The 20,787-nt window shown below is 38.1% G+C and overlaps 1 protein-coding gene across 2 annotated transcripts in view; it reads right to left on the bottom strand.

Annotated features, from left to right (window-relative positions):
* The window catches only part of Fbn1 (fibrillin 1), a 237,322-nt gene that overhangs the window by 181,318 nt on the left and 35,217 nt on the right, over positions 1 to 20,787 (bottom strand). For both annotated transcript variants that reach the window (XM_020160570.2, XM_074065892.1), the window contains exons 5-6: positions 18,598 to 18,693; positions 15,046 to 15,141 (exon numbers count right to left, since the gene is read on the bottom strand). In XM_020160570.2, coding sequence (XP_020016159.1) covers positions 15,046 to 15,141; positions 18,598 to 18,693 — 192 coding nt within the window. The remainder of the gene's footprint in view (positions 1 to 15,045; positions 15,142 to 18,597; positions 18,694 to 20,787) is intronic.

Genomic DNA, 20,787 nt, shown 5'->3' on the forward strand with positions numbered 1-20,787 from the left:
AAATAACTCATGAATCATGGATAAACTCACCTCTCGTCCTACAATACTTTCCTTTCAGCTTAATGTGAATAAATTCAACAACCAAACACTAATGAGGATGGCTTGAAATTTGTGGGTTGAAATTACTCCAATAATTTAGTTCTCCTAATTTTGTCTTCTGGAATTAACATTTTTATTCTTTTGCAACAAAAGAATGGCATTTCGTTCCTTGACTAAAAGCATCTCCCACTCCCACCCAATCTGACTCCACCATATTTATAGATTCAAATTCTCATGTCCAACTCAAAACTTGAATGTATATTCTATACAGGAGTTCAGGTTATTTTGCTAATGAATGAATATCTAGCACTTCTCATTGATTTTAAAATGCTGCATTTCTAACATAGCACATTTCTAAAATACCTCTTATATTTCACTACTGGCCTTTTATGGAGACACAAGTTCATTTCTCTTCTAGGTATGTGTCAATAAAAGCGAGAAAACCTTCCAGTAACCTTTGGTTAACTGCTGGGAAAACAACTGCTTCTTAGGCCCACAGTAATCACTACATTTTCTGAAAGGGTTTTTGCTTACCCCTTCATTTTCTCCTTTCTTTATTATGATTTTCCCCCTTGTAGATTTAGTCTTTGTTGAAATTGTAACAGTTGGGTGTGTATTAAAGAAAAGCACATGGCTTTGTCTGAATAGAGAATCCAGGAGGGTGGAACAGGTCCTGTCAAGGGGTGAGGGGTGGTAGGTGGTACCAGTGGAGGGAGGGGGGGATGCTGGGAAGGGGTGTGGGTGGGTGAATTTGGTGCAAATACTATGTACTCATATACATAAATGGAAAAATGATGCCTACTCCAGGGGAGAAAGGAAAATGATGGAGGAGGTGAATTCAAGCATAATCTATTTGATACATTGTAAGAACTTTTGTAAATGCCACAACGCACCCCTAGCACAATAAAAATTTTTTCAAATGAAAAATAAAATAAAATATGCTGTTGAAATGAAATAACAAAACTTCTAAATGGAAAAAAATTATCACAATAAGGCTTCTAAGTTTAGGTCTCACCTCAGTGATAGATGGAAATTTTATGATACTCTTAATAAACCAAGATTACCTTAATTTTCTTGAGAATGCTAACAGCTAAATGCTTACCAACATACTTTGTACCAGGTCTTATGCTATGGGCTTTATGCATTATTCCATTTATCCTCCCCAACATTCTCACTAGATAAGTACTCTTATTATCCCATTGTATATATTAGGAAACTGAGGCTAAGACACATGCAGTAACTGGCCTGAAGCTCCCTCAGCCAGAAAATGGCATGATTTATCTTCAGAGTCTGAGCTCTTAACCAGTTTTCTAGGAATGACAGGTAATTGAAAAACCCAACTCCTCCTACACAGGCATTTTTAATGACAATGAAGGTCATGTAATGTTGACAAATTGGAATGAGGGCTGCTTCAGGATAAAATTTAGTTGTGGAAATCATTCCTCTATTATTTCCTCTCATTCCTAAAAAGTAAAGAACAACAACTTGGGAATCATGAGAACAGGCAAGTCCTGCATAGGGTTCGAGTTTGCTCAGCAGAGGGCTATGGTTACTTCTCAGAGTTGTTGCCTTTTGTTTGGTTTTGTGATCGCTTGTTCTGCTTGGCACTGTGGAAAAACACTGTAGAAAGAAAGCAGGCCTAAATAAGGACTGAAAAGTAAGCATCCTATCCCAAATTATGCTATCTGAAAAAAATTAAAGAATTTTCTATGGTGTTTAAGGGTTGTTTTCCTTAAAGAGAACAATTCAAATCCTATTACACACTACTTGGCAAAGCCAGTTTTATATCGTTACGATGCTGTGTGTGCCTTTATTTTATTTTTTCCATAGTACAGGAAAGTTCCAAAATATTCATTTTCCAAGTGAGTTTATAAATTATACAAAGAAATAATGAGTCAAAATTTACTTCTGGAGGTCTCTAGCTTTGTCTTAGCGTTCCAAAGTTCATTAGCTTTCATTTAAAGAATGTACCATTGGAATCCCTTAGCTGAAAGTGAGCATTTCCATTGTGACTTTAGGGAACAGATAATTCCTTAAGAACTTATTCATGCTTATAAAAACACCTTCTCTCTGGTAAATGCTGCCTCCAATCCACAAGCCTTACCTACTAGTCAGGTTTAGTGTCTACTACACTGAAGACCAAGGATGCCTCCTCTTGAGACAGGCGAGATTTCAAGGAATCTCCAGGGACGGAAATAGAAACGGGCCTATTTTACAAATCAAGCCATTAGAACATTATTTTCTAAAGAAACAAATATCCAACCCATTATTTACTTATAAAGCTCTTCTAATACAGTTTGGAGGAAAAGGGATTATTGTTGAGGGACTATATGACAGGAAAGTCCAAGAACATTTCCTTGTGTACTTCACAGAAGTCACTTCCTACAATTCCAATGATAAATATTGACATTCATATTTCCACCTGTGGTACAGATGGATTTGTAAGCACTGCTGTCCAAGTACCTTTTCTTCAAATGTTATGTTAGGCTGACATATTTAATATTTAAACACTCTCATCAACCTCAAGATTCCACAGTTGAACCAAGTAAACCATCAAACATTTAATGTATACCTACTCTCTTAACATCACTAGGCTTGGGTACTCAATAAGATAGGAAGAAGTACCATAGTTGTCTTCATTTTATGGGGAGTACCAAAGTCTGGCTGAGAGACTGTATGTAAATCAGTATTTAAAAGCCTCAAAAGTAGGTTAGCAAATTTTATAGTTCTCAAATCATGAAGCTAATAGGCCAAATTTATTTTTTAAACAAAATACTAAAAAATACTCATATAATTATTTCATTTAAAAAATTAATATATCATTCATGTTTTATTCAGTAAATAAAATATTTTAATGAAAACTTACAATACTATAACTTGCTAATAAAGCTTCCTGAAAGCCATGAAACGGGATTATTTTCTAGATTATTTTATGGTGATATTCACATTGTGACACAATAATCAATACATGTACATGGGAAAAAAAGGTTTTCTGACAATGTGAATGAGCTCATTCCTTACCTCTTAATAATAAACATCACTAAAAGTCATCAGTATATATCTCCAAAGACAAGGACAGGGTCACCCTATTATTTTAAAATGTAATAAAATGCAAGAAAAACAAGAATTCATTAGGAAATAAAATGAATCAGCTAAAATGGCTGATGTAATCCTTTAAATGAATGACAAAAACCAAATGTTTAATAGATGTATTAACCAACTAACTGAATTGTGGATTCAGTTCTGGTCTAGGAGGCCAGAAGTGGTGATGTCAGCAAAGTTGCATGGCAACTAATGGGATTAGGTGAGGGAACTCCCTGTGTCCAGGAAATGACTGGGAGAGGGAAGAAGTCTTAAACTTGACCTTGAAAGGAAAGGATTTAACCAGTCTAGAAAAGCTAGCTCTAGCTCTAACAATTCCTGGTACATCTAATTCTAGAAGTAGTACCCCAAAGGGCCGAAAAGACCCAGAACTGCATTCATGCCAAGCCTGGCACACCATTCTGAACCAGGAATTTGTTGGCCACATCACAGTATTTAAAGCCAGGAAAGAATCAGTATTTAATGGGATAGTTCAGCTTGCTTGGGCAATTCTTTAAAAATATTAGAACAAAATACCAGGGAATGGGTATTTCATCCACATTTAAATTTATGGTCAAATTATCCTCTTAAAGAACACAAAAGAGGAGTGAGTTTAGAATGAAGATCTTCCTCCAAAATCCTTTATATACTTAAACAAATATCTCTTCAGAAGGGTGCTATCTACCTAGAATATGAAGATGTTGTTACAGACACGTTAAATGACTTTAAAATGAAGATCAAAATAAACAGAATCCAGATCTTTGAGATAAGGAGGTAAAAGGAGTCAAGGGAAGAAAAAGAGGGGAAGGATTCTAGAGTTGATAGATTTGGAAACACCGGGTTAAACTAAGTTAAGCAGTTTTCTTCTTGCAGGCCTCCCAAGAGCTAATATGCTAATACACCTAGAGCCTCTCCAAGAGAAGAACATGGTACAGAGTTTCCAAAATGATACTGACCATGGAAACTTCATTTCACAGCTCTCCCCATGGGACTAATTTCCTACAAAAAGTACTTTGGCCCATTATCAGACCATGGAGCTCCATCTATTTGTCCAATATACATTCATAAACCCAAAACTGCATAGACCCTCCAGAGACTCTAACTACCAGGGAACATAAGCACTAAGTGTTCTGAAGTTCTCTCAGTTGAGCATATAAATTGGTACGGGTCTCACATTGCTATTCAAAAGATTAAGCTAAAACAGTTCAGAAATACACCAGTCTTCTCACCAATTTATATACACAAAAGACAATTTTTTCCTATTATATTTTTATTAGCATATTAATTGTACAAAAGGATTCATGGTGATATTTTCATACATGCATATAATGTACTTTGATCGAAATCACTTCTATTGCTCTTTCTTGTAACCCCCCCTTAGGACATTTTTAACAGGCTTAATTATTCTATTTTCACACAAGCATATACAGCACTTTGATCATAAATACCACACCAATGCCCCCAAGGAGAATTTTTTAACCTGAATATCCTATCTCAGACACAAATTTTGGAGAGTACAGTTGAGCAGAACGGAAAGGCACCCCCCACCCCCCAGAACCCTGCAATAGACTCTCCCTTCTGTGGAGTTAGGGAAGTTGATGTTGCATTTTGTCTCTTTCCTCACAGAAGGTCCTAGTACCATGAAGTATGGGACAACCAGGTGCTCTCAAAGAGAACTGTATCCTCCTTTTTCTCTAGGTAAATTGAGCCTCTGAACATCTGTACTCTCTTCCCTTCACCTACAGTACTTTCCCTTAGCTTCTGGGCCTGGCTAAACCTTTGTCCTGTTTTGTTTTTAACTATTTCACATCTGTCATGGCAAAAAAATTACTTTAAGGCCATGATGACAAGACGTATATACTTCCTTCTGATTCTATCACTGTGCCTAGATCAATGTGGAGCCTTTATTAAATGTTTGCTAGCGTTGTTAGGTCTAATTGACGTTACTGCACAAGATTGTGCTTATCACTCATGTTTGAGCAAGATCTCACTAAGAGAGCCTGAGAAATTAGTCTCTAATCTGAGACACCTGGTTCTATTTTTTTTTTATTGGCTTACTTTCAAATATCAACACAGTCTCACTTTGACTCCCTCACTAAGATTCTGTTTTCTGAAAAGTTGGAGAAGAAGCAGCATGGGAAAGATAGGGAAAGAAAAATTGGAAACCAGCAAAGATCTTACTTGAAGTTTTGAAGTATATGCTAGATGCAAAGCTCTAGAGCTGTGCTGACCAATATGGCAGCCACAAGCCATCTGTGGCTATGAGCTGGTCCAAATGGAGGCAGGGTGCAAAGTAGATGTTGCTTCACAAAAAGTCAGTATGGAAGAAAGAATGCAGTGTAGCTCATTAATACCTTTTAGTATTGAGTATCAATTGAAGTAAAACTTTTGAATATATTGAGGTTAGTATATTCCAATATAAAATATGGCCTGTTGGAGAGGCTCAAGTGGCAGAGGGCCCACCTAGCAAGCGCAAGGCCCTGAATTCAAAAGCCATACCACTAAAACAAATAAATAATCCTTTTTTTTAAATTGTGATTACTATAAAAGTTAAAGCTATTTATATGGCTCAGATACTTCTTTTGGTCAGTACTGCTCCAGTGTTTTGTACATCTAAGACTAAAAAGTTTCCCAATTTATATGCTGTGTGGCTACTAACTTATAAAAACCAATTTTATCTTTTTTAAAAGTTCATAAGGTCCAACTACTATGAAAATCAGTATAGAGGGTTCTCAAAAAAATTTAAAATAGAACATCCATATGATCCAGCTCCACCTGGTCTAGGTCTATACCCAAAATAATCAAAGAGATACCTACATACCCATGGTCAATGGTGCTAGTCACAAATTATGGAACCAGCCTAGCTGCCCATAAATTGATGAATGGATACAGAAAATGTAAAGTATATACATGATGGAAGTTTACTCAGCCATGAAGAAGAATGAAATTATGTATTTGCTGAAAAACAGATGAAACTGGAGATCATCATATTAAGTGAAATAAGCCACTCCCTCAAAGACAGGTTTCATGTTTTTTTCTCATGCATAGAAGCTAGGGGAATAAAAAGGTCAGGAAAGTAAAAAGTGGGGGCTTCTAGGGAGGTAGACGGGGAAATAGGGGGAAGAGGAAGAGTGATAAGAACATTCCTGTATGGAAATATCGTAATGAAACCCCTTAGTTTGTACAATTAATATACACTAATAAAAATTACCCCCCAAATTCACAAGAGCTAAATAGTAAAAGATAAAGTTGAAAACACACTGAAGATGATATCTAAAAGATAAAGTTGAAAACACACTGAAGATGAAACCATGATATCAAATTATGTGTTAAATTTAATAGCTGTATTAAATTATTATCTTTGCTAATATAAAATAAATCAAAATGCAAGCTATCAGTTGAAGTATCAAGACAAACAGATGATGCATTCACAGTCAAGTGCAACACTAAGGTGCATAATTTGCAAAGGGGGTGACAGCAATGTCTTACACCCTCACAAGTATGGAAAGCATAAAGTGCCTGACATACGAAGAGAGATGGGGAAGGGATTGTCTGGAAGAAGGCTGGGCTGTCACTAGCTCTTCCTGGGAAACTAATGGAGGGCCACCTTACGGTGCCAGGTCACGAAAGAGGCTTCAAGAGGACTGCTCTGTCTACATGACATGCATTATATCCCCTGCAGCTTGGAAGACCCTGAGCACGAGGGACTGTCAAATGTCACGAATCTGGCTGGCCAGATGTTGGACATGATTCCAAGTAGGGTTTTCTACTATGTTAAAATTGCTCTGCCCTCCAAAAAGTTATTGTGGCAAAAAAAAAAAATGCATAAGTCTCTAGCTATGCCACTACAAGAGAAGGCTTATGTGGGGTGAACTTGGACCCTTTCTGAGAGGGCTGCTCGGGGTGACAAGGAGGATGCAAGAGGTTGGAACTAGCTATGGACACCCAGAGGCTGAGGAAGGAAATGTAAGCAACAGTAAAGAACACAGACACCTTTGCCCATATTAAGGGACCTGCAAGGGAGAAATATGGAAAGGAACCAGAAAATTTCATCTGCAAACAGAAAAACTAGCCCAGAGTGGGATGAGAGACATAGAGAGTGTGAGATAAAAATCAAGCTGCACAGGGAGCCAGTGGCTCACACCTGTAACCCTAGCTACTTGAGAGGTTAAGATCTGGAAGATCACGGTTCAAGGCCAGCTCAGGCAACAAGCTTGCAATACCCCATCTCAACAAATAGCTGGGCATGTTGGTGCATGCCTGTCATCCTAGCTACAGTGAGAAGCCTAAAATAGGAGGATCTTGTTCCAGGCTGGCCTGGGCAAAAAGCAAGATCCTGTCTCCAAAGGGCTGGGAGTGTGCCTAAAGTGGTAGAGCGCCTGCCTAGTAAGCACAAAGTCTTGAGTTCAAAGACCAGTATGGCCAAAAGAAAAAAAAGGCAAGCAGCTTTGCATCCCACCAGTCCTGCTGTGCATACCACGATCATTTAGCCTGGAGAGGCAGGATAGCGTGTGTGTTCTCTGTGCATACAATTACTCAACCAGAAAAATGAATGTCTTTGTCAGCAGATGTAGTTCCTGGAACTACTCTAAGAAAATCCAGTTTTTTTCAATGATCCACCATCTGCCTCTTTACTCAGTAACATTGACAGCATTCTGCCTCTGCTATCTGTCTATGTGTTGTTATTTACTTTCCACTTACAGTAAATACCCAAAGTGAGGTTCAGAGAGGACTCCAATGTACTTTAGTAACAACAGGTTATTGCTTGTTACCGTTTGGAAAGTGAAAAATACACATAGTTTGCAGAGCTCTGCCTTCCAAAGGCACTTGCTGAACGGGGGTTAGCCTGTCATATTTACTCTGGGAATTTTAACAATAGCCATCTACTACTTAAAATTACATGAAACGAGTGTGAGAAATGTAGCTCTGAAAAGCTTGCTTCCACACTGAGAAAAAGAAATGAATTTATATTTCATTCATACCTTCTGGAAAAACTCCAGGACAAAAAAGAAAAACTCCTATTAAATGTTATATTTCTAGATGTGTTCAACGTACATATCTGCTTCTTCCATCTACCACTGCTTGTTCTTTATCTCTGTTTTGCTTTATTTTATATGATACAGGGTCTTGCTACATAGTTCAGGCTGGCCTTGAACTCGAGACCCTCTTGCCTCAGCCTCCTGAGTGCCAGGATTACAGATATATGTAACATGCCTGGCTATTCTCTATCTCTATATATTTGACTTGAGAACTTTATTTATTTATTTTTAGCTTCCATGTATAAGTAAGACTGTGCAATATTTTTCTTTCTGTTCCTGGATTATTTCACTTAGCACAATGTCCTCTGGGCCCACACATATAGCCAGTGGCAGCTTCTCCTCTTTTAAAGGTAAATTATATTCCATTACACCTATACATGCCACATTTTCTTTACCCATTCATTCATTGATAGACACATTACTTCCACATTGGAGCTACTGTGAATAATGCTGCACTAACTATAGCTAATACAATTGTTTCATATCAGGGACTTTTGTTAAATAGCAGACTTTTGGTTGTTTTTGTCTCACTATGTGAGAATATAAGCTAATTTTACCATTTATATGTATCCCATAGTATCATGTTGTAAACCTCAAATATACATAATAAAATTTATTTTAAAATATTTTGAAAAGAAAATCAACTCCTAACTGCAGGAAGCTCTCCAAATAACCTCTGAGATAAAGTAATGTTTCCACTTTCTTTTACAAGGCCAGTGTGTCCAGAGTAGACATCTCACTATTATAAATCTGGACCACTGTATGTTAGTATTTTCCCATTAATTAAACAGTGTAGACACTTCAGTTCTTGGATTTACATAATAAATGCTGGGGGATTATTTAATGTGATATAGTTTTTTGGAAATCGTTCAACAAAATTACTGTAGCTATCCATACAAAATCATCACTTTTATATAAGAGAAACTAAGGGTGAGGACAAAAAGTTCTCAAATTGCACATAGGAGAATAAGGTGTAATTGCAACCAACCTAATTGTTGTGTATTCTATTTTGTTTCATTATTGCTAAAAACAAACAAACAAAACGAAACCTTCCCAGCTGCATAAACACTGTAACTCCCCAGGAGGCAAACACTGACTCACCAATGGCTGGTTCACCTTGCTCTCCACTTGTCTAAGGGAACTTTCACCTTCTCCCCATTCCACTTTGGCCCCCACTGTTACTTTCTCTTAAAGCTAATAGTTAGTTCAACAATGCTTTCCTCTATGCTTTATCTACCAATAGTCAGCATACAGCCAACAGACTTTCTGGAGTGGGCAAAACTCCAAGTATTGTCCTCACAATTTAGACTTAGGTAGGAATTTAACACAACAAATGAATCAAGATTTAGAGAAATCCATGGACATGCTCCCGTGCTCATAGTACACAAGGACAACCCCCAGACAGAGTAATGACAGAAAACTTCTTGTTATCATCACGTATGCGTCCAGTATGCTTCACCTCCGGGCTCATATAAAGCTCGACATTAAAACGTTAATACAATTCATGTGCCTTATGAGCAAAGGGAGACAACTCTGCACTGGTTTTTATTCTAAGTCCATTTTGGATCCCAAACAGTTAAAATGTTTAATTACCTCTATAGTCACTAGAATTAACAACAAATTATTTTAAGCCATTTGTAAAAACTGAAACGCCTCCTCCAAAGGGAAAATGGTCACATATTCCTTGGAATGCATGATGACTCTAAAAAATTTCTAAACGTGTGGTTCCAAATATATTTTGAGCAGCTGTGAAACTCTAGGAAAATGATTTACCCCGCATGATGAACAATGTCCACTTCCAATGTCTACGTGTAACGTGTTGGTTCAGTTCTTTGGAGCCCAGACTTATGTACTGCAAACAGACAGCAATCACTCTTTTTCCAAGAGTAGATTGGCACCTTTAAATCATCAAACTCAATCAGAGGAATAACCCAGAACCCTGAATTAAGATACATACAAGCAATATTCAAGATTTCTTACTATTGGTTTCTAGAATTATTTAAAAGCAACTTAATTGAACTCTACTTACCTAGGAGGAAAACTTCCTACCTCGCCTTTTTTTTTTCCAGTGTTGAGCATACTAGGCAAGCTCTCTACCACTGGGCCACATCCAAATTTCTTCAATGGTGCTGTATTAAACATCTCTCATGCCTACCCTAAAATCTGTGATTGTAGGTTTCTTCTTATCATTCCTCAGAAAATTTCTTATGGTTACTAGTGATCCTTTCCCAGTGAAATCCAAGTTTATATAGCACAGTGGTTATGTCTATCTGCTTAGGACCCAGACTGGCTAGGTTCAGGTTTTAATTTCACTACTTACAAGCTGTCCCTCTTTAGACAAGCTATTTGACCTCTTTCCCTCTGTTTGCTCCTCTGTAAAATGCAACTAATTATAGGGCTTTGTTCATAATGTTTTTGCCAACAATCAAGTACAGTTCTCAGCACCTTGCTGAAGACATGGCAGCTGTTACCACATGACAGCTGTGATTCTCATTCCCTCTCAAGTCTTTGATGAGTCTAACAATTACCAAGCTATCTCTTGAACTCTGCCTTAGGTTTCTTTGGCTCAGGGCTCTTCTGGTTCTCTTGTTCCTCCTTATATTTTCTCCAGATTTCTCCTTCACTTCTCTTCATCCCATACCTATTCATCATTACACATGCACCCAACTCCAAGTTCAGGTTCATCCCCATCATACTCTCTATTTTTTCATGACCTTCAACAGTCTCATCCACTCACACAATTTGCTGTGTTTAATACAAGAACATTTTACAAGATTTTTTTAATGGTCTGCAGTCTGAGGCAAGACAGCAAGAGAAAGTCTGGTTCCACAGTCTTTTGTTGGCAGTTACTATGGCAATACACAATTTGCTTTGTGTTGTCATTGCAAAAACAGGCACTGACCTCATTTCAATACTCTGATAACAAATGCTAACATACTGTACCACTGAGCTAAGGCACGATAAGTTCTACTGGATGTCCAAGGCCCACGGAGAAAGAAGGCAAGGGGAAGAAGGGGACAACAAGAAAATCATAAATGTCAACTAATAAGGAAAAAACACAAGTGGAAAAAAAGTGAAAGAAACTTGGGGTTCTAAAGAAAACACAAAAAAACTCATCTGTTCTAAAGAACACAGCAGGAGGTGGCAAGCATGAGTGCCCACATGGACCAAGAAGTGAGCTAAATAAACAAAGTAAGAAGGAAGTGTGACAGCAGGGAGTGGTGGGGACTGAGACAAACCAGTGAAGTTTTCTAATGTCATTCCTATGCACTTTTAAAAACATAGAGATTTTAGGCCAAACAAGCCATAGTTTTGACTTTTCTTCCTTTGGATGTAGAGAGATAGGCAAAAATATAAAAAATATATCTATCATTGCTACCTGCCCAATGAGGCTGACTTACCAACATATTTATTTTAAACATATTTATTTTTTCATAGCTAAAAGTTGCAAATGAGATAACTTTGCTTCATAAACTGCTTGTTTGAATGGCTGCTAAGATTTATAATTCAAGCAAGGATCTCCATCACAAACCAAAATGCTAAATTCAAGTATTACTAAGTTTCTGGTATTGGCATTAAGTGACCCAAATCCTGCCGGTACCTCTCCCTAGGGAATTTCACACTTGCATTGGGTCCCCAAGACAGTTACAGGTGTCTGGACGTTCCATGATCTCCCAGGGACAAAGATGCTTATCCTGAACAGTGCTTGTAACTGAGACTCCAAATGGTCCCTTTCATATCTATTACATCATGAGAAGAAATTTTTCATGTTTGTTTACAATGCCACTTGATTTTGGTCAAAACACATCTCCATTTTGTATCCTTTCCAAATTAAAAATGGCAATCCTGTGGCCCTGAGAGTGGTACTTCTGAAAGAGAAGGCCAAATTCAACTAGACATATACATTGTGACAAGTGCTGCTTCGTATGAATCCAACACAATATCCTGACAATCCATGGCAGGGAAACAGCGATCCTTTCCAAGAAATAACTGTTTATACCTGAAAATGTATGTCCATATTTTCTGATGCTATAAGATTAATCCAGTTTAACATGTAAGGTCATTTACTATGCACCAGGCACTAAGCTTGGTGTGGGAATTTAAAAGATGATGAAAGTGAACTTGCTCGTGAACTTCCACCCTAGTGAGGGAAATGAAAATCTGCAGTTTCAGTATAAGGTTTTAAGTGCTATAAAAGAGGTGTGGAATTGCAAGACACATGACATTATGCATATGTTCAAACCAGTAGAAATGCATGACACAAAGCATGATCCTGATTGTAAAATGTGGACTTTAGCTCATAATAATGGATCAACATTAGTTCATTAATTATTTTTAAAAATGTCCTTCACTGATGGAAGTTCTTAATAAGCAAATGTCGGGATGGGGAGAAAGAAGACGTACAGGAATTCTCTGTACTTCCTGCACGACTTTTCTATAAATGTAATAGTGCTCTAAAAATAAAGTCTACTAAAAATAAATAAATAAATAGGTGTGGAGAGAGAACTAAGGGAATATGCACTGAGTACAGGGCTCAGTCTCCTGGAAGGGAGAAAGGAAAATAGCAAAGACTCCCTGGAAGTTCATTTTTAAAAACAAAAATCCACTTCCCAATAAAAACAGAATACAACTACCCCAGATAGTTATCTTGTTCTACAACCAACTTAATAAATATACCAAGCCACCATCAGGGGAAATCACACTGACTACTTCCCCATACTTTAGGATGGGTTTGTTCTGACTTGGCTCCACAGGTTTATTCGTCACCTATGAAATTACAAAAACACATCTGATAAGAGGATATACTGCCTCATTCTTTTAAAAGTATGGATTTCATAAGACAAAAAAGTAAAAAATAAAAACCAGTGAAGACTCTATAAATGGAAAGAATTCTGGAATTGCAAAGACCTCCTCCCCATGTGGTTCAGGAGATGACATTTGTTTTTCTGTTCTCTATGGCAGGTCAGAGATACACCCCTGGGTGAACAAATGGAGGGTAATGGTTAAAAAGAGAAAGCCTACTTCCTCCTCTCCAGCCCCCACGTCCACAAGTACCTGGAAATCTGCCACTTAGAGGTTAACTTCATTTTCTTAATCACTACTGTGAGGATCCTGTGGGGCCAACATACATTTACACCTTAGTGCAGACTTCAGAGCAACCCCTTCCCTGAAGGTTAACACCTAAAAACACCCCCAAACTTGGAGAAACCACTGAGTAATAGACCAGTTTTGGAGTAGTTTAGTAACTTAACCCATTCAGGCCATTTTTAAGCTTGAGGAAAGATCAAATCTTTGTAGCCTGGTTCCATATTTTGCCTCTTTATTTTAGACTGTGTTATCATCAATACCTGACTTATGGGTATCAGTATTCTTTGTGGCATCAATGTCTTTACTGGAAGGAAAACACTACATAACTTCATTTTATTAGTTATTTTTCCCAAAACAAATTTCTCAGCATTACATCTAAAAAATTAACTTCACATACCACTTCTCGAGTCACACATTAACCATTTACATCTTCATTGAGAAAATAACAGGCCACAGAATGATACTACCTATTAGAAATAGTTTTCTTTATTACTGCAGATACCACTGGATGCATGTTAGCTCCATAATGTCAATAAAATACATGTCAACATAAATACATGTGTTCAAGTTGTAAACAGAAACACCAACTTGAAGAGGGACTCCAAAAGGATGTCAACATGTAATTTAAGAGCCAAGAGTCCTTTACATATCACACAGCAATAACCTGTAGTGGGCTTATTAACAGAAATACAGTATCATTTTATCCAGTAACAGTAGTATTTGACCCACAGATGCTTGCCAAAATATATGTTGTTAATTTATTGGCACATAATTGAATTTAGATGAGCTTATACAAATAAAAAGAGAAAAAAATATTTCACATGTCACTCTGGGCCCTTTGTTTTTCTCAGTTATATATCTAAAATGACATATACTGAACGTCTGCTACTAATTTTACATTCTGTCATAAAATAAGATCTTTATATAACTTTGGATAAACTGATAATTGCAGTTTTAAAAGTTCCTAAGTATTTTTCAATTGCAGTTTTATATGACATGAACCTTCTAAGCCTTCACTATAAAACTAGGAATGATGAGACAATGAATATGAATGGAGAGACAAGCTGATGAAAATGTTCAAAGTTTATGGGGAAAAGATTTTGGAGCTATTGCACATCCATGAATGTTTCAACATTACATTTGCTTTACAGATGGCCAAATCAGGTAAAGTTTTCTTTTAATTAGGAGCAGCAATGAGTATTAGAATTGCAAATATAACAAGCCCATTTGAATTCAACTTTTTATTATTTGGGAGGCCTTGGGCACATTGCTGGACCTTCACCTTTTTGTGTGGAAAATTGAGGATGATTCTATACACTTAACTGGACCTTAGTGAGGACCAAGCAGATTCACAGCACACACCCAATAACCCTGTGGTGAATTGTGAATGCTGGGCCTCTATGTCACTAACGCTCCCAACAGGTCTGAGAGCACTTCAGGCTTGTTTTTCCCTCTAGACTTTTACCTTTCCATACATATGTTTTATTGGGAACCATTTCTTGAATTTACTAGAATAATGCAAAACTCAAACTTTATCCTTATGGAAAATTCTCCTTGTTTCAGATCCATACCAGCTGGTATTTATGTGCATGTTCTCTGTGGAGTAACGCATTCCACTGGAAAGAATTGTTGAATAACATATACAAACTCAAGGCCACTATCTTAGCATCCTAGGGAACCTCCCAATGACAATTCAGAAACCCCTAAACCTCAGCAAAATTCACAAAGTAGCCTGTACAAATCAACAAATAGATAAGCCACTAGAATGTCTTTCCACAAATGATTTAAAAACCCTTACCTCTTTCACACTGGGGTCCAGTAAAGCCATAGGTGCACGCACATCGATTTGGGGCCACGCACCTTCCTCCATTGAGACAGCCACTTTCACAGACAGCTATAAGATAAAGATGCTACAAGTTACACTTGGACTTCTGACAGGATGACAATAAAAAACCTGAAAAATAGCCCTGGTATTGGCCTAGGACAGACATCCTACAGTTACCAATCGTCAGGTGTCCCTCGGGCAACACTCAGGTAAAGCTGCCAAGTCAGGTGACTCTTTGTGCTTGTGTTAATCCTGATGGTGGCAGCATCTGAGCAATGAGCTGTGCATCTAACATGGTGGTTTCTAAGAGACATCACTGGATAGGAAATTCTTTGTAGCAAGCTGACTCTTTTGCTTATGACTTATGTTTAATTTTGAGGGGAAACACTAGCCTGCTGATGTCACCCTTCCAGAAATGTAGAATGTGAAATCACACAATTAACTGAAAATGACAAAACCTTCATACTAACATTCATTCGGGAATTTAAGCACCATAATGAGGACCCAATTGTGTGTTTTTACAGGATCTATGGAACTACTGGAGAGGTAAGTGCAGAGAAAGTGGAAAGAGGACTATATTACTTGGTAGAAAAAGGCATTAATATAAGAATTGAAAGATCACATTTTCAACAGCTCCTCCCTGTACAATTTCCTAGAAATCCTGCATGCATGACCTCACAGTAGGCATTTTCATTATGGGTACCAGGCTCTTTTCTGCCAAATCTTCCAGTCCCACCCTGTCTTATAAGCCCAGCTCAAACCTTACTCCTCCATGATGCTTCTCTACCACCGCCATGTAAATTCATTGCTCCTTTGTAGATCTTCCACACATTTTGCTTCCACCCCTGCAGCATTCATGGCACTAAGCCACTCACCCCTCCCTTCTAGAGAACCTACTGCACAGAGCTTAGTTAGCAGACAGCTTCCAGCTGCTGCCCTGTATATCTGATGTGCTGGTCATGCCCAGGGCACACCTTCAGCCAGGTACTGACAGCAAGATACCACAGCCAGGCCTTTTCTGCCCACCATGAGCCTCTCCAATGGGCAATCTTTGCTCTACGCTCACTATCAGCCACAGCAAGGCACTGTCAGTGCTGTACTTCAGCACATCTCTTTCCTTCCCTCTCTCCTTGAACAGGGTTCAGAGAGTGTCATGATCTGAAGGTCAGCCCTTCATACTCCTGCTTCTTCTCCCTTTCAATCTCCACTGGCCTTTCCCCTAATAAAATTTCTTATACTCTCATACTGTCTTAGCATCTGCTTGGCATCAAAGGACCTGAATAGACACAACCTCTTAGCACCAAAAATTATGACAGAGTCCATTTCTTATTACAAAAACTGGAAAAGTTTTTGTATACTACTTGTTCCACTTTGCTTCTTAATTTACTATCAGGGGAGAATAAAGAGATTTTTAAGCAGAAAAGAAAACTGGAGATTGCTTAAATCAACCCTCCCATTTTACAGAGGAGGAAGTTGAAGTTTAGGAAAGGTTTTTGTAATTTTGCAAGCATTTACTGGGCACCTGTGGTGTACTGGCCTTTGGCTAAACTCCATCAGGGAGCTCCAAATAGAGAGATGCCTGGAGGCTCCTCCTGATTCTCCTCCTGTATCTCACCTTCTCGGCAGCCAGTCCTTACTTAGGACTGGTCTTCCTGCTTCAAGTTTCTTTCCTCTCCCGTTGAACCTCCACACTATCTATGGCCACAATTATCTTTCTCATTGTAAACCACTGTAAAGTGAAATGGATAAAGCCAGTATTTCAGAGTTAAATATGTGGGCTGTGAAGTCACACTGTTTGGGTGCCAATACCCTCCCTCCCAGTTATCATCCACGTATCCCTGGAGAAATTACTGAAATTCTTGTGTCCCAGTTTCCTCAAGGTAGTATTAATGGCATCCAACTCAAAGAGTTGTTGTTACATTAAGTGAGTCAATGCATATAAAGAGTTTAAAAATTGTGCCTGGCTCACAGTAAGCACAGAGCTAGTAACTCAATATGTGAGTGGTGTTGTCATTTGTCACTATCTTCCTACCCTTTCTTGGCTCTACTTTGGAGAAAACATTGTATATATATATAAAGGCATCAAAACCTGGCCCATGGTTTCCTATATGACCTTGTTTTCCTTCCCAACACTTCTCTCCACATTCAATCTCTAGTAACAAAAAAGTACCTGCTACACCCCACATTCCATGGTATGTCCTATTCCATTCTTTGACCCATGCTGTGCCATCTGCCTAAAAGGCCAAACCCCCCCCTCACCTGACAAGTAAACTCCTACCCATCCCTGAAGACTGCCCAAAGCTGGCTTACAATGTAGAGGCTGTCTTGCCTCTCTCCTATCTCCTTTCTGGGTTGTACAAAACTCAATACTCTGACCACACTTCAGTGTAGGGATGATCACTACAGAATTATATAAATGTTAGATTATTTATTATAGCATTTTTCATCATAGCAAATATACATAGAGTAGCAAAAACTGGAGACAACATGACTAATGCTAACCGTGAAGGATTCATTAATTGAACAGTAAAACATGCACACAATGGAGTTTTATGCAACCATTAAAATGTACCTTTAAAAGTTTAGAGTCAAGAGTGGTGACATACACCTTCAATCCCAGATACTTGGGAGGCAGAGGCAGAAAGATTACAAATTTGAAACCAACCCAGGGAAAGTTAGCAAGACCCTATCTCGAAATCAAAATACAAACAAAAGTGTGGGAGTATGGTTCAAGTACTAAAGTGCTTTTGTGTGAGGCCCTGGGTCAATCCCCCAAGATGGAAGGGGGAGTTAAATTACATGAATATGCTTCTAATAAAATATTAAGTGAAAATGTGGTATGAAAAACTATATATGCTCATGTACCAAATATGCATTAAAAGTTTAGAAGGTAGTATTTAGAATGATGGGATTATAAGTGAAATTATTTTTCATGTTTTTGAACTTTGCCAAATTTCCTATAAAGTATGTATATTCTTAAAGTAATAAAAAATAAGTTCTTTAACAGGAATTTTTATCATTCTGCAAAGCACAGAGCTGGTAGAAGGCAGACACAAATAAATGGCATTTTGTGAATAAGCCCACAAACTGGACACCATGTGATAAGTATTTAAATAGCAGAATCTAACTTGAAAACTAGAGAGATGCAGACATCATTAATCAAGAGAAAGGTGAGCTTGAGTTTTGAAATACTTTATTTGAGATGTTTCCTGAAAATCTAGATGGAACAGGTCAGTAAATGAATGGAAGGTACACATTTGGAACTAACAAAACTTCTTCACCTTGGGTGGTGACTGTAAATCAAAGGCCATGAGACAAGCAAGCAGGGTGGTGAGGAAAAATGAATCAATATTCCAAATGGAAATCTGGTGCTGAGTATGTTGGGTAAGTGATCGGTTCATTAGTAAGATGTCATAAAATGCTGTGTCCCAGATAATCAAAAAAATCCATCAGCACTTATCTCATTGTTCTATGTGTCTACAAGTAGGTTAATATCTAGAACACTTACAACCATGGTTTACTTACGTTGTCCACAGTGAGTTCCTATGTATCCCTTCTGGCACAGACAGTGATCATCACTGCAGCTACCTCCATTCATACAGCGAATATTACAGTGTTGTACTGGTAGGCAAAAAAAAAAAAAAAAAAAGAGGAAGGAGAATGATTTATTTTTGAAATTTAAGTGCATACATTGCAACAGTTCAAAGGAATTGATTTAGTTATTTGAAGAGAAAATAAAATGATTTACCAGGATTCATATATTCATGCAAAAATTGACGATGCTAACCATGTTAGCCTGTATATTAAACCAGTTACAATGCAATGTAATTGTTTCTTTGGCATTTATTTTAATAGTGCTAAATTACTTCCTTAATTTAGCAGAACTTACAACTCAATGTCATTTCTGTAATTTATACCAACAAGAAAGTAGTGTCGTGAGTAATCATACAAGACAAGATTACGATGGTAATAATTTTCTTATGAAAAGATTTAGAGCCCAAAGTAGGTGGCCAAGGAAACAGTCAGAGTAATAAATTCCATGGAATTTTGTTAAAAGAAACTACCTAGAAAGGCATTTAACAACAAGACTGCCTAATGATGGAGGTGGAGCTGAACTAGGTTCAGAAAGAGCTGCTTGTTTAAGCTGTAACTTTAAACGAGACCCTCAGTGTATGAAATCCATTCTTTGTCACATTCTCACCTACAGAAGTATGCACTTCAGGGCCTGTGAAGAAAAGCTATGGATGGAGCGTCTTAGACCTGCCTGGGACCATGAGACAAGGCAAGAAGCAGGAGCCTTAAAAATGACCAGAAGGCAAAGCATGGGTGATGGGCGTGTGTTCTCATTTCTACAGCACTTAGGCTGTATTTGTTTCAGTAATTGATAGCACTTTCAAAACAGCAGGCTGCTTCCTAGCTCCCTAGAAGCAGCTATTCTACCTAGAGAAGACTAGAGGTTTAACTGAATCCTTAATCATGAATCCTGTAGACGTGAAAAGACCAGCAATGGGCCCTGTCCTGTCCTCAACATTAGTGACAGTGAATTCCCAAGGGGAGAAAGCTCAATCATTTCACATTAGAAAAGAATTCCTTCTTTCTGTGCAGGAGCTGAAATCAGCTACTTTTACTCAGTCTTCCTAGAGCACGGGCGTGGGAGGGTTGGGAGGGGGGTGAAATCTTCTCCCTGGGGCAGAAAAGAGTCCTCCCCACAGCCATCCATATCAGTGCTCCTTATGAGAAGTCCTCAAGACAGTATTAAAAAGTGGCTATTTGGCTACAAGAGAAAGGGTCATTTGAAGAAGAAGCTACACAACTTCCAGCTGACAACAGGGGAAGGAAGATTCAGAATGCCGTAATCACATTGTCCTCTTGGATATAAAAAAGTTAGGTCAGATTGAAAGTGACATGCCTTCTCAAGAACATGTTGCATGCTTACTGAAACACCATCAAAGGCTCTCTGCCTCAGCTGATTTAAGAAGCTCCTCTGTCTCTGTATTCAATGTCGTCCTCCTCAGCATGGCCCCATGTGACTTTCAGGGCTCCTTAGTAGACTCCTAATATGTCCTAAGACTCAGGCCCCTGATCTACATATCATTCATTCATTCCCTCAACAAATATTTCTGAATGCCTACTGTGTGACATGCAAAATGTCAGATGTTAGGTGCTTGTAGAATCCCATCTCTAACTTCTGCCAGCCTCTTTGCCCCAAATTCTTACCCCCCAACATACAGTTCTCACCAAATACTAAAATCCCACCTGTCTCCAAATCCTTCCCAAATGGGAAAGAAGACTCTTTTCCTTGTTCTTTTCTTATTTCTATTCTTTCCTTCCTCCCAAACCAGAGAGGAGTCCTCTTTCTTCTCAGAGTACTTTACACTTCTCTTGAAACATAAAAAATTCCAGTGTTTCTCCTATCCAGTACTCTTTTTACTAAGAACTTCATGAAAGTGGGGAGCGTTGTGACTATTAATAACATTCCTTAAAGTGCCTGGAGAAGCACCATGCCTGTTCATAGGCTCTGAATTAAATGGTGCTAAATCATTTCTGTTTACTTAACTCATGTTACCTGATACTGTCATCAAAAGCTAGGGTTAAAGACCAACTGAGAATTTGCCCATTGTTTCCCAAGTGCTTATGCAGAAGTAGGCTGCTATTAAAAATATTTTTATCTTTTTTCTCCATGTATGAAAGCAGAAATAACTCCATAGTTAAAGC

This window comes from Castor canadensis, chromosome 2, assembly GCF_047511655.1.
Source record: "Castor canadensis chromosome 2, mCasCan1.hap1v2, whole genome shotgun sequence".
NCBI lineage: Eukaryota > Metazoa > Chordata > Mammalia > Rodentia > Castoridae > Castor > Castor canadensis.